Consider the following 14,279-nt stretch of genomic DNA (forward strand, 5'->3'; position numbering starts at 1 on the left):
TGGCTTACTGCTCCATTCTGTTTTTTGGCCAAAGGGAGTCATCTAATTACAAGAGGATGTGCTTCCTCCTTTGCCAGATATGCAGTGGCTGCCATAGTATTGTCAACTGCTTTGGGCCCAGAAATGAAGCACCCTACATCAGATCCCCATGTGGCATTTTCAGTTGCTTCATTCCACAAGCACAATAGTATTCATGGAAGTACAGAATTCTTTTGAGTTCCTTGAATGACTTCTCTTCATGATCATTGTTTAGAAAGCATCTTCATGTCTAAATGCCCTATCAGTGGTCACCATTAAAAAGTCAACATTTCCAAAGTGGAATGTAAGATATTGCCACTGTTTCATATTCTAAGGCCTGTATTTGGCAGTAGCACAGTATCTTAGATAACATATTTTCATAACCATTAGTAAATGTTGATTTTAAATGGTTGCTAAATATTACTGTAATATATATTACTCTATTAGATGGGTCGCCTGATTTACCGTAAAACATTTGTAATTCCTCTAGTGATTTTGGTGGTGGTATCAATGTACACACACACACACACTCTTTCCTTGATGTTTTATAACTGCAGTTGTTGTTACTGCAGTTCTTCTACTGTTCTTAAGAATATTTTAGCAATTCTAATAGACCTGATCCTGCTGTCATTACTCAGGCAAAATTTTATTTGTACTCAATTTGAGTTATTCCCAGTAAGGGCAAAAGGAGTTAATTCACTGTTTTTATTACAAATCTTTATTAAATTTGAATTCAATTATTTGTGCAGCTATATTGGGACACGTAATTTCTTGCTATTTTTGTTACCTTTATTATACTGCATTTTATTCTGTTTTTTTAAAAAGCTATTTTCTCTTTCTTCTTGCAGGCAGAAGAAAAGGCACATTCAGAGGTAAAAATCTTCCCTCAGTGTGATGAGATGCTTGTATAGTAGTATTATTAGAGCTCATTAGTTGACAGTATTGGTACAAAGTGGAGATTTGCTGCAAAAAAAAGACACTATGCTAAAAATGCATTGCAGCTGTGCTGACAAATGGTTTTCTAGTCCTCAAGCTGCAGAATTTTTGGATCAGTTACAAAAAAGGTGGAGAGAGTCAATGAGTATCTCAACCTTGAGGCAGAAGGGGTCGGGATTTGTCTCTTTTCAGACCTCATCAGTACAGTTCCCTATTGAGCCAGAGGCATCTATGCAGATCAATGCAAGTGCTTCTTCTTGGGAGCAAGAAAACAAGGTCCACTCTTGAGCCTGTATCACCCACATCATAGCATGTTGCACAGTGCTAAATTACTGAACCAGTCCATGTTGATGAATTTTAGAGAAAAGCAGATTGTCACCACATGTAAATCAGTTCTGAAGTAGGAAAAAAGCCACTCTCTCCTCATATTCTATATGAACTAGTAACAAGGGTAGGTCAGCAGCTGGATCCAATTATAGCCTTACACAAAGGGAGATATTAGTGCCATTTCTGCTGGAGCACCGGTAGTAAAATGGCACCAAGGATCCTGCTGCCACTTCACACAGACACGCACTTTTTTGGAACATTTTCTTAAACCTTCCTTGATTCCTGCAATCATTCTGCATTTCTTCCACACTTAAAATGTTTAATATACGGCAAAGGGTTGATAATGACACTTGTTAAAAGGTTTTATGAAATACTGTGGAGGTGGGGAGAAAAATAAGCATATCCTCTCTTGCCCCACAGTATATTTCATATTGATTTCACCTAACACTTTCTAGGGTCTTTTCTATGAAAGATAAAGCAGAGGATTTACTGTTAACTTACAGCAGCTTAGGTGGCATTTTTACATACTTCACTTCCCAGTGCACAGAGGTGAAATCGCCCCTCTTTTTGTCACTTTGTGTCTTGAAGATGAGTTTCGTGGACATTATCAATCTCTAGGGAAAAGGGGTATTGAATAGCACAACATGAGAACCACCCTATTGTAGGTGCAGGAGTGTGCTACAAGCGTAGCTAAAACAAAAAGGGGAGTAATTGGCATTGAAAACAAGGGAGAGAGGTTGGGGAAGGGAAAACAGTCCAGATGAAGAGAAAGCTTAGTAACCTATGTCCCTTGCTTTGCACCAGTGAGAACATCCTTGGTTCACACACTAGCCTTTGTATATATGAGTATTCATCGATTTTTAAAGCATGCACAATATCTTTCTTATTGATTTTCATGGGAATCACCTCACTAAAGCACTGCAATCTCCTTTATAAACGTAAGCATTAATGTGAAAATGATATGTGTGTGCTCACTTTTCTTGCCTGGCTTTCCCCATCTTACTTTTGTGCTGGGGAGGAATCCATTGTATGTGAGAATCTGAGAGAGATTTAGAGGCCTATGTGCCAGCTGAGCTCTCAGATAGGAGTTAAGTGGGGTTTCAGTGATGCACAGGCTTTGTGCTGAATATCTGTACTGGGTGAATTTCATCCTCGTGCATTGCATAAAAATATTTTTTTCTGAGGCAAGTGTTTTTCCTAAAAAGAAACATTAGACTTGGGCTGAATTTATTTTCACTCTTGAAAGTATGGAGAAGAATTTAAATGTACTTGTTATATTTGTCCCGCAGTATTTTAAAACATATGAGGCTTTAAGAGGGCATACAATTATATTGCACTGAATGCAGGGGACATTTTTTTTATAGCACGTATAGTAATTCTTGGCGTGAGTGCATCAAGTTCTTCTATTTTCAGGACCTGAGGCTTTATTAAGGGATGGTACAAATGATATTGTATATATCGAGCCACATTTTCAAAAATTAGGGCCTAGAAAATTAGGTTCCAAACATCACATTTGCATGTTCAAGCTGGGAATTGTGCACATACTGTAAGTACCAATTTGTACATCAGATAAGAGCTCCCATAAATGGGGCCTTTGAGTGTACAATGGAAACATGCACAAATGCTCTGTGCGCAGTTTAGATGCCAAACTATTATGATTTTATAATTTGGCTTTTTGAGTATTTTACAATTCATATATATGGAATTACAATACTGTAAAACATTAATGATGCTCTAAAGAAAAAATAAAGGAAATGAAATAGCTGATGAAACAAAAATGTGATATGAGTTTATCTGTTCTCAATCCAGCAAATTCATAAACTCCGAAGGGAACTGGTTGCATCACAGGAAAAAGTTGCCACCCTCACATCCCAGCTTTCAGCAAATGTAAGTAGTTTTTGCTTTATTATTGTAAATAATTCTTGAAACAAATAACTTCCAAAATCTGCTGGTCTACTAATAAGTTCTTAAAGATGTACCATAATCTTTCAGTTCAGTGCAAGTGAAAGGTGCCCAAATCATAGTCCTGGAGACCTGAGGTCCTTTTAACTATGTATTTATTTCAATGTGTTTATAATGCACAGATAAGGTTGGTCTGGGGACCTATATCCACTGAACAGGTACAATACGGGCATCCCACCAAATAGCTTGATCCGAAATGGAAGAGTTCATCTCCTGGTGTTACAGCCTTGCAGTCTCCATGCTGCTCAGTCTTTAGTGTCTCTTCTGATACTGTCAACAAGAGTACAAGCTGTAATCTTATTTTGTGATGTGATACCTGTTCCCTAAGGACCCAATTCTGCTGCCCTTATTCATGTTTAGTACCTGAATAGTCTCATTTTACCCAATGTGAGTAAGGGTGACAGAATCAAGCCCAATGAAATGAAGCCACCAATCCATTTTATGGGTTATTGAACAACTAGTGGAATGTAAAACACTTGAATCATATCTGGTCAGAGACAGATATGAAACAGCAACCTATAGCAATGGTGAAAGACCCTGTATTCCATTATATGTCACCTAAACCAGCAAGTCCTCAAAACACCTGTTTGCTTGTCTGAGCAATAATGATAGTCTCATTTTTGTGATGGATATTAAATTTCTGCTACAGAGTACATCTATTACATTTTTTAAAAATTGAACAGCAGTTTTCGGTGCTGCCTTACTGAATGATATAGACACCAAAGGAGACAGTTAACTCATATCAGCTGCAATAAAACAATACAATTTTTTGAAGATTTATTATATTAGTATACTAAGTAAAAAAATACCAAAATCCTCTATTTGGAAAATTCGAATAAATACCTTATCATCAATTTTTTATAAAAAGAAGAAAAAATAAATATTGAAGTAAGTACTGTGTTTGAAATATATTTTGTGTTTCTTCCAACTTCTGCAAAATGAATTAATATGGCTTTCACTAAAGTAGGGTAATTGTCGTTGTCATGCAGTAAAATGTAAAGTGTCATCTTATGATGGTGGGGGGCATAGAAAATTATCCAGGTAGCTTCCTTAGACAATATGGTTTTCTTACAGTATATGTGTTCTATATATGGAGTTAAGTGAAGGTTAATATCAAGGGACTTTCCAGCATAGCTAAACACACAATTGTCCAGCCAGTTCTCCAGAAAGAGTTTTTACACAACCAAAATTTTCCAGCTATCTTCCTGTGTTGAATTTCTGGGTAGAGAAACTGAAAAACTGAAGAGCCATTGCTAACTTCACCTGTGCTCCACCAGTGTCCTAGACCCATACCAGTTAGGTTTCCCACGAGGATATGGCACAGAGACAGTGGTATTTGCTTAGAGGACAACTTGCACCTAACCATGGAAAGTGGTCAGACTTTGCAGATGATACAAAACTACTCAAGATAGTTAAATCCCAAGCAGACTGCGAAGAGCTACAAAAGGATCTCACAAAACTGGGTGACTGGGCAACAAAATGGCAGATGAAGTTCAATGTTGATTATTGCAAAATAATGCACATTGGAAAACATAATCCCAACTATACATATAAAATGATGGGGTCTAAATTAGCTATTACTACTCAAGAAAGAGATCTGGAGTCCCTTTGGATAGTTCTCCGAAAACATCCAGTCATTGTACAGCAGCAGTCAGAAAAGTGAAAAGAATGTTGGGAATCATTAAGAAAGGGATAGATAAGAAGACAGAAAATATCATATTGCTGCTCTATAAATTCAGGGGATGCCCACATCTTGAATACTGTGTGCAGATGGGGTCACCCCATCTCAAAAAAGATATATTGGAATTGGAAAAGGTTCAGAAAAGGGCAACAAAAATGATTAGGGGTATGGAACGGCTTCCATATGAGGAGAGATGAATAAGACTGGGACTTTTCAGCTTGGAAAAGAGATGTCTAAGGGGGGATATGATAGAGAGCTATAAAATCATGACTGGTGTGGAGAAAGTAAATAAGGAAGTGTTATTTACTCCTCATAACACATGAACTAGGGTTCTCCAAATGAAATTAATAGGCAGCAGGTTTAAAACAAACAAAAGGAAGTATTTTTTTCACACAGTGCACAATCACCTGTGGAACTCCTTGCCAGAGGAAGAATAAAACGCATTATGAAAACTGGTCAACACAATATCATTACTCTCAGAAGAAAACACTTTGTGGCTTTGAGTTCCTTCTGGACACATAACTGACACTGCAGAGGTACTTTCCAAGAGCTGCAAAAAGTACCTTCCACTTATGATTGTCTAGAAGTCTGAAATTCATCCGCATAGCAATAGAGTTGATCATGATAATCCATGCATTTGTGTCCTCCAGATTATTGTAATGAGCTCTACCTAGCCATGAAACCTTAGACGCACACAAGATCCAATTGGAACGGCATGCAGCAGCTTGCCTGTCAAGCAATGCCAGTCAGCAGGAGCACATCATCCTGGTCATTACACATTGAATACCAGTTTAAGTTTGAGGTTTGAAATTACTGGCTCCCTATGGAATGCCAGTTTAAATTTGAGGTGTTGGCTTTGCTCTTCAAAGCCCTCCATCGGTTGCACCAGGTTATCTCAGGAACTCCCTCTTCCTTGATGACCAAGGCCAGCCACCACAGGTGCACTCCTCAGGAACAATGAAACGATCACCAAGAGCAAGAGTAGTGTGAGGGGATGACAGAGCTTTCCTAGCAGCTGGTTCAAAACTGTGGTGACCCTTCGTTGTTTATAGTGATGTAACTGTGTTGGTCCCAGGATATGAGAGAGACAAGGCAGGTGAGGTAATAACATTTATTGGATCAATTTATCTTGGGAAAGGTACAAGCTTTCGAGCTATGCAGAGCTCTTCTTCAGGTCTGGGGAAGGAAGCAGAGTGTCTGAGCTAAATAGGAGTTGGGACAGATTGTTAAGTAGAAGGGGTTACACATGTTGGAGGCAGTCACTTGAAATGAAGTGGGCAATTGTGAGTTAGATTGTTATGCATAAAGGGTTGGAAGTGGGAAATTAAGAGTAACAGGCAGTGTGGTGTGTTACAAATTGTTGTAATAAGCCGTAAAATGATCCTTCCTGTAAGAGCTAAAATGACCAAATGCTTCTGACAGGACTAAAGTTCTATCTTTTCAATGTAGCTCTCCCATCATAGCAATGATAATAACTTCTTTTTAAAATTTTTACCTCTCCTAGAATAAGAGGAAGAGGACCACAGAGATGATGCAAATTTAGACTCTCTGTAGGATTTATATAATTCTGTAAGGTACTCAAGATACCACAGTGATGAATGCAGTACAAATATAGATAGGTGTGGAGGGGAGAACATTATAAAACTGTGAGTGGAATTCATATGCTGCAATAACAGTGCTGATCTATAACTAATGGAAACTGGGCTATTTCACATAGAGCTCCCTGTTGTTCCTCCCAGTTGTCATACAGAAATGACATGAGTTATTGAATGTGTTATCAGGAGATAATGCAATATAGGGAATGTGAGCACTGTGTGTACTGTGTGCAGTTACTATGGTTTCAGAGTTACCAGATAATGGCTGTACAATCTAGTGAGGTTTTTAAAGGCAGTTCAGGAAATAGCTAGAGTTACCATCTTTGGTGAAAGTTGAGATGTTTGAGAGATAATATTATTGTACATTTTACTTGGAGTGTGCTTCCCTAATAATGTGTGATAACACAATACATTAAGAATGTACTATATCTACTCAGTGCCTTACTTACTTTAAAACCTAGAGGTACTGAGAATTCTGGGATGACTAAAATTTAGACCTACAGAGATTTCCATTCATATAAGGAAATGTCTGTGCATTCTCAGGTACCAGTGTGTGGTAGCTTTGGGAAAATGATGATTCTCTGATGACATTAGGAATCCCTCAGCGTGGCTTGCTGTTGTTGGGTTACTCCACTGAGATTTATAGCATGAATGACACCTTCTTGGGCTGTGATTTTTTCCCCTTCATATCTTACAAGAAAAACAGTATTGGGCTCGAGCTTTACTTTGATGGGAGGTCAACATAACAGACAATGAAAAAAACAAGGATGCCTTAGGATGTCATACTGGTGATTCGTTAGTTGACACTTTTCCTTCCACTACTGAACCAGTGTTCCAGCATGTTCCAGCACTGCTCCAGAGAAGACCAGGAAGCAGATTGTCACTCAGAGAGTCACAATTTGCCTCCCTGTCTTCTCCCATTCTCTGGTCTGATACCCGAAGCAGCATATGATACCCCACAAGCAAGCCTATCTATGCTACCCAGTATGTTTGGGTGGGAGAAGTAAAGCCTATATCCCCTTTCTTCCTTGCACTGGCTATCTGTGCTACAGGTTGTAGCATAGGAGGGGGAAGAGCCACTGTCTCCTTCATCCCCGTGCAAGTGAGTGGGAGAGGGTGGGGACTGGGTAGAGCCTAGACCAGGGATCGGCAACCTTTGGCACGCGGGTCGCCAGGGTAAGCACCCTGGCGGGCCGGGCCGGTTTGTTTACCTGCCGCGTCCGCAGGTTTGGCCGATCACTGCGCCCATTGGCTGCGGTTCACCGCTCCAGGCCAATGGGGGCTGCAGAAAGCCGCGGCCAGCACATCGCTCGGCCCGCACCGCTTCCCGCCGCCCCCATTGGCCTGGGACAGTGAACCGCGGCCAGTTGGAGCCGCGATTGGCCGAACCTGCGGACGCGGCAGGTAAACAAACCGGCCCGGCCCGCCAGGGTGCTTACCCTGGCGACCCGCGTGCCAAAGGTTGCCGATCCCTGGTCTAGGCTCTACCCAGTCCCCACCCTCTCCCACTCACTTGCACAGGGATGAGGGAGACAGTGGCTCTTCCCCCTCCTATGCTACAACCTGTAGCACAGATAGCCAGTGCAAGGAAGAAAGGGGATATAAGGTTGGTGTTTTTAGTCAAAATTACTTTTTGTTTAGATTTTTACTTCAATTTAATTTTTTTTAAAGAAAAAAACTTGAAAATGAAACAAAAAATAATTTTGTTTGACACAAAATGATCTCCCCCCCCCCCCCCATTTTTTGGAAACAAATTATTTGCACAGCGCTTTTGTGCATCTGTGTGTATAACAAGAATGCCAAGTGGTAAGACCTCTAGTCTCATGGGAAGGATAGCACCCCCAGTAGCACAGTAAATACATAGACTCTATATTTGTCTGTATGTACATATATATGTAAATCTTTGTGTGAGAGTATGTATTTGTGTATGCAGATACGCACCATGTGTAGTGGTGATATCCATGTGCTAAACTAAATTTATCATGCTCTCTTGACTGTGTCACCTGCCTACTAATCCATCTCTATGGAAACTGCTTATACCATTCTAAACTTGTGAGCAGTTTTAAAAGAGATCCTGTTAGCAGCAGGAAAAAACCTCCCACAGAAACTTCTCCTTTTTTTCCAAACCCCTCAACATCTGGAATTCCTCCCAAAATTATACTTTTTTGGTGCATGAAACTCAGGGGTTTCATATCCTCCATGCATCAATAGGGGATTTAGACTCTTTATTGGTTAAAAAGATCTTAGATGAAAAGCAACCATTACTTATAACTGCAACTTTCTTGCATGCTGTCACAAGATATATATTTTACAAATCTGTCTGGTGAAAATCACTGTCAGAATTAAGTCCAGTCCTAGGTTGCTTCCCTCTCTTATCACTGGTATAAAAGATTTAAAGCCTAATAGAAAACAGCTTCCTATAAACTCAAAGAATCAAAGGGACCCTCTTTCTGATATGCTACATGTAAGTGTGTTGTGTGTGTTTTCTTGGGGATGTTTTATCAGATCTTATTTACTATTAATAAAAAGTACAGAAGGATTTATGTTTTCAATAAATTATAGTTTATGTAATCATGTAATTGTTATCTGGACTGTGAGATTTATTCTGTTCACAGAATAAAAAATCAATATAAATACTGCAAATTAGTTTAAAGGTAATTTTTTATATATAGTTAAAATTAATTATCATATGACAAACTCAGGTAGGCTTTTCATTTTAGTTAGACCCTTTCTTCATCATAGTAAACACAGGTTTTAGCTATCAAATAAATACAGAATTCTAGTTGTACATCTTTAAAGCTCCAAGGCATACTTGACAAATCTCCTTCATTTCACTCATTTGATACCAAAGTTACCTACATTCCACAGAAATGTGAAGTTATTTAAAGCAGAAATAATCATGAACCAGTCAGTGTTCTAGAAGTTACACTAAAAGAAGGAATCTCACAGCATTTTCAGTTCCCTGCATGAAGAATTTTGTGCTGTCCCTCACGTTGGGTCTTTGTCACACATTACCTCTCACTTTTGGGCCACAGCAAGTCGAATGTTGTATGAGAGAGTTTCCTGTATTCTATTGGCCCGGACACTGTTTAACCATTTCAGATATCCCTGTTGTGGAAATATCCATCTTTTGATCCTCAGTCCTTGAGCCTCCAATTTCCCAGTCCTTTCAGTATCTGGAAAATATGCAACCCTTTGTTCTCACTCTGCTCTGGGGAGGAAAACCTATTGCTAATATTCATCATTAATAATTATCTCCTCACCTACCTACCCAACTTATTTTACTGTATAAAGTTTCTCTTGGCAAAGTCAAGCAAAAGTACTCTATCGGAGTGAACATTTTTGTCTTTCATTTCATATCTATATTATTATGCATCTTTTCCTTCATTTGCTTAGTCATGAAAGCATTGTGGTAAGGCTTATGCAGTACATGTATTGCTACAAGAATTGACAAGTTGAAATATGATCAGATTAGCCAAGGCTTTGCTTTCTGTTTTCGGGTTGAAGCCTGTCAATTACTAGGTAGACCATTCTTCAAATATTTGGAAACCCTTGTTAAAAGTTTTGCTTGTTTGGGTTTACTTTTGTTATGCAAGTTCTGTTATATCAAGCACTCTGATTTCATCTATTTCTCTCATTTGATAAACTCCAAAGTGTTTTACTTGTGAGTGATTAAACCTACGCAGAGTCCAGCTGCTGCTTGGGTGCTTAATTTACAGGTAGTTTGAGATTCTGGCTTTTAGTCTGTTGCTTGGTCCTGTGCCACTAAAGGGCAAATCTCAATACTAATTAAGAAAGGGCAGCTTTTAGTTCAAAATGTATCCAACCAGCAAACTCTCTGCTTGACTGACAAGGGCTCAGATTCCAGTCATCAGCCTGAGCTTCAGTCCTCCCCTGTGTTTTCAGTGTTACTTTGATCAATGCCTCGTACTGTATAAATCTGAAGGGTGCATGACGGCAAAACTGTAGTAGACCCAGGATGCCACTAGAAAGCAGAGGGGGTTCTTTGGCTAACACTCTTGTTTGGCCAGCCCTGAACCACTATCCTACGGCCAAACAACAAGATAATAGCAGCAGGCGAGCAGGAAAGGTCACCAGATGTACAGTCGCTTCTTGCAATCAGCCAGAACCCTTGTGGCCTCTCTCACATCCTTTCATTCAGCCATGTCAGGTGGGAGGAAATTTATTTACTTATCTTTATTTTATAAATGTGAGCAGAGCAGTACAAGCTATAAAGAATGTAAGCAAACGTAGCCTTGGGTATATAGACATCACATTCAAGGTGGGCATTAAACCCAAGATTGTATTTTCCAAGAATCTCATAAAATTCAATGTTTAAAATCAGGTTCTGGTCTTCTTACATTGTGGGACTCATTCTGCACATCCTGTGCACCCACATCTCCAGTTGCTTTCCAAGGGAGTTGTAGATGCAAAGAATGCAACATCAGGTTGTATAGTAGATATGGCATTAGTTGTATAACTTGTTACAAATGAATAATATTTGGATATACTTTGCTCTAGAAATGCTTTTAATATTGCTAACAACATATTGAATGGCTATGCAATTCCTTAACTATGGCTCCAAAGTATCACTTCAAGTACCAGTACTGCACCAAAAATGTAAAAATATAAGCATGTTTGTGTTGAAATAAGTGGCATTTATGCTAATTATTCTAGAGTATTTTACTCATTATTTTAAATGTGTAGACTGTAACTGAAGCCAACTTCATAATCAACGAAGCCTTTTGAGATGCAAAGGATTGATTGTAAATACGTTTTTTAAGTATTTCTGTTCAGAAATATTATTTTATAAGAAACAAAGAATGGCTCTTTTTCCATATTATGGATGATTTCAGTTCCTCACCCAAATATATCAAAAATATATTATTATTCAGTTTTTTTAATTGGAAATTCAAAAGTGTAAAATAGGTACCTCATTTAAATTTCTAAATATTAAAAAGGGTTTTTTGTAGAGCAACTGTTGCCTGGCATTACACATTTCAGTTGTGGTTTGGCTAATCAAGCTGAGAGGTCTTTTCCAATGAACAATCTGGCTAGATTGTACTATCCTTAGTCACTCCAGTGAGAGTAGTCCCACTGACACCTGTTCATGAGTAGTCCCACTGACTTCTGTTTAAATAAGTGCTCACTAAAGTTGTTGCATGGTCTAGCTCTTTGAATTTTAAAAAAAGTATTTATTTATTTGGTAGGCCATTACTCTATTCTATTGTGATAGACAACAAAGGTAATAAAAGTAAATATTATTCAATACAAATATAATTCTCTAATTACTTTCAGCATACAGCTTGCTTCTCATTCATGAGGTTTATGAAATAACTAACTAAAGAGCATGTTTTGACCCCCTTAACATCCACAAACCCAGTCTTATTTATACTCCTGACAGTGTCTCTCAGGCGAGATCCATCATCATCCAGATGCAATTCCACTCATGCTTTAAAATTATGGAATTTTTAACTGCAAGGAAAAAAATATATTCTATCATAGACTAATTTTTTTTTTTTTAAATATCCATGATTGTGACATAGCTATCATTTTCCAAAGGTTTTCAGGCCACAATATGATATATCTATATCAGACAATATAACTTTTCAATTCTTAATTTTTCCCATAATCTTCTGGTTAAATATTCATAGAGACATGCAATGTAAATTAAAGATTATACTATATGTAGCTCTGAATTTAAGATATAGATTATAATAAATATGCCCAATTACCTTCCAAAGACTTGTACTTTATTACAGCATAATCATGAAAGAGTGGTATAAATTATGTATAATCAGAGCAAACAATTATATGTCCTCTTTGTGGTTTGCATGCGCACACCAAACAAACTGACACCTGAGAGTTATACTCATGGAAAACTGCGTGCATAACTATTCACAGATTTTTTCATGAAGCAATGAATGGAGAAACTCCATTAGCTTGCTGTTAACAAATGTAAAATAGGAGAAAATTGGCTGTAGTTCCTCTATGAGAGTATGTTTTACTTCAGCTCTGATTATATGCTGAGTCACCTGTCATATTCAAGAGAATTAAAACAAGGTAAAGTTGCCTGGATTGTTCTGATAATACAGTGCTGATTTTTCAAGTGGAAAGTGGCCTTAAAAACAAATGGTGGTTTTAATAGGCAACTGCTGTTTTCTTTTAACTGACATGAGAGTGTGAGATTAGTGTAAGAAATCAAGTTGTGCTATTTCCAAAACATCAAGGATGACTTTAAACAGTATATATTCTGATTTTAAAGTAATATATATATGTATATATATCTCCACTGTAATTATATATATATTGTTTAACAGCGCGATTAATCACGATTAAATTTTTTTAAGTTAATTTCTTTAACAGTTAGCTTAAAGAAATGTACTCATGATTAATCGTACTGTTAAACAATAGAATACCAATTGAAATATATTAAATATTTTTGCATGTTTTTCTACATTTTCAAATGTATTGATTTCTATTACAACACAGAATACAAAATGTACAGTGCTCACTTTATATTATTATTTTTATTACAAATATTTGCACTGTAAAAATGATAAAAAGAAATAATATTTTTCAATTCTCTTCATATAAGTATTGTAGTGCAACCTCTTTATCGTGAAAGTGTAACTTACCAATGTAGATTTTTTTGTTACATAACTACACTCAAAAACAAAACAATGTAAAACTTTAGAGCCTACAAGTCCATTTAGTCCTAATTCTTGCTCAGCCAATGGCTAGGGCAAACAAATTTGTTTACATTTACGGGAGATACAGCTGCCTGCTTCTTATTTACAATGTGACCTGAAAGTGAGAAGAGGCTTTCACATGGCACTATTGTAGCCGGCGTTGCAAAGTATTTATGTGCCAGATATGCTAAACATTCGTATGCCCCTTCATGCTTTGGCCACCATTCCAAAGGACATGCTTCCATCCTGATGATGCTCATTAAAAAAATAATGTGCTAATTAAATTTGTGACTGAACTCTTTGGAGAACTGTATGTCTCCTGTTCGTATGCCCCTTCATGCTTTGGCCACCATTCCAAAGGACATGCTTCAAACCTGATGATGCTCATTAAAAAAATAATGTGCTAATTAAATTTGTGACTGAACTCCTTGGGGGAGAACTGTATGTCTCCCGTTCTGTTTTACCCGCATTCTGCCATATATTTCATGTCATAGCAGTCTTGGATGATGACCCAGCACATGTTCGTTTTAAAACACTTTCACAGCGGATTTGACAAAACGCAAAGAAGGTACCAACGTGGGATTTCTAAAAATAGCCACAGCACTCGACTCAAGGCTTAAGAATCTGAAGTGCCATCCAAAATCTGAGAGGGACGAGGTGTGGAGCATGCTTTCAGAAGTCTTAAAAGCGGAACACTCCAATGCGGAAACTACAGAACCCGAACCACCAAAAAAGAAAATCATCTTTCTGCTGGTGGCATCTGACATTTTCAGATGATGAAAATGAACATGAGTTGGTCCACTCTTCTTTGGATAGTTATCCAGCAGAATCCCTCATTAGCATGGATGGATGTCCTCTGGAATGGTGGTTGAAGCATGAAGGGACATGCTTTAGCGCATCTGGCACGTAAATAACTTGCAACTCCGGCTACAACATGCCATGCAAACGCCTGTTCTCCCTTTCAGGTGACATTGTAAACAAGAATTGGGCAGCATTATCTCCTGCAAATTGTAACCAAACTTATTTGTCTGAGTGATTGGCTGAACAAGAAGTAGGACTGAGTGGACT

The 14,279-nt window shown here is 38.0% G+C and overlaps 1 protein-coding gene across 2 annotated transcripts in view; it reads left to right on the forward strand.

Annotated features, from left to right (window-relative positions):
• NAV3 (neuron navigator 3) overlaps positions 1–14,279 on the forward strand; it is a 363,920-nt gene that overhangs the window by 317,552 nt on the left and 32,089 nt on the right. For both annotated transcript variants that reach the window (XM_065423439.1, XM_065423440.1), the window contains exons 21-22: positions 867–890; positions 3,091–3,168. In XM_065423439.1, the coding sequence (XP_065279511.1) occupies positions 867–890; positions 3,091–3,168 (102 nt within the window). The remainder of the gene's footprint in view (positions 1–866; positions 891–3,090; positions 3,169–14,279) is intronic.

Source organism: Emys orbicularis, chromosome 1 (assembly GCF_028017835.1).
Source record: "Emys orbicularis isolate rEmyOrb1 chromosome 1, rEmyOrb1.hap1, whole genome shotgun sequence".
Classification (NCBI taxonomy): Eukaryota; Metazoa; Chordata; order Testudines; family Emydidae; genus Emys; species Emys orbicularis.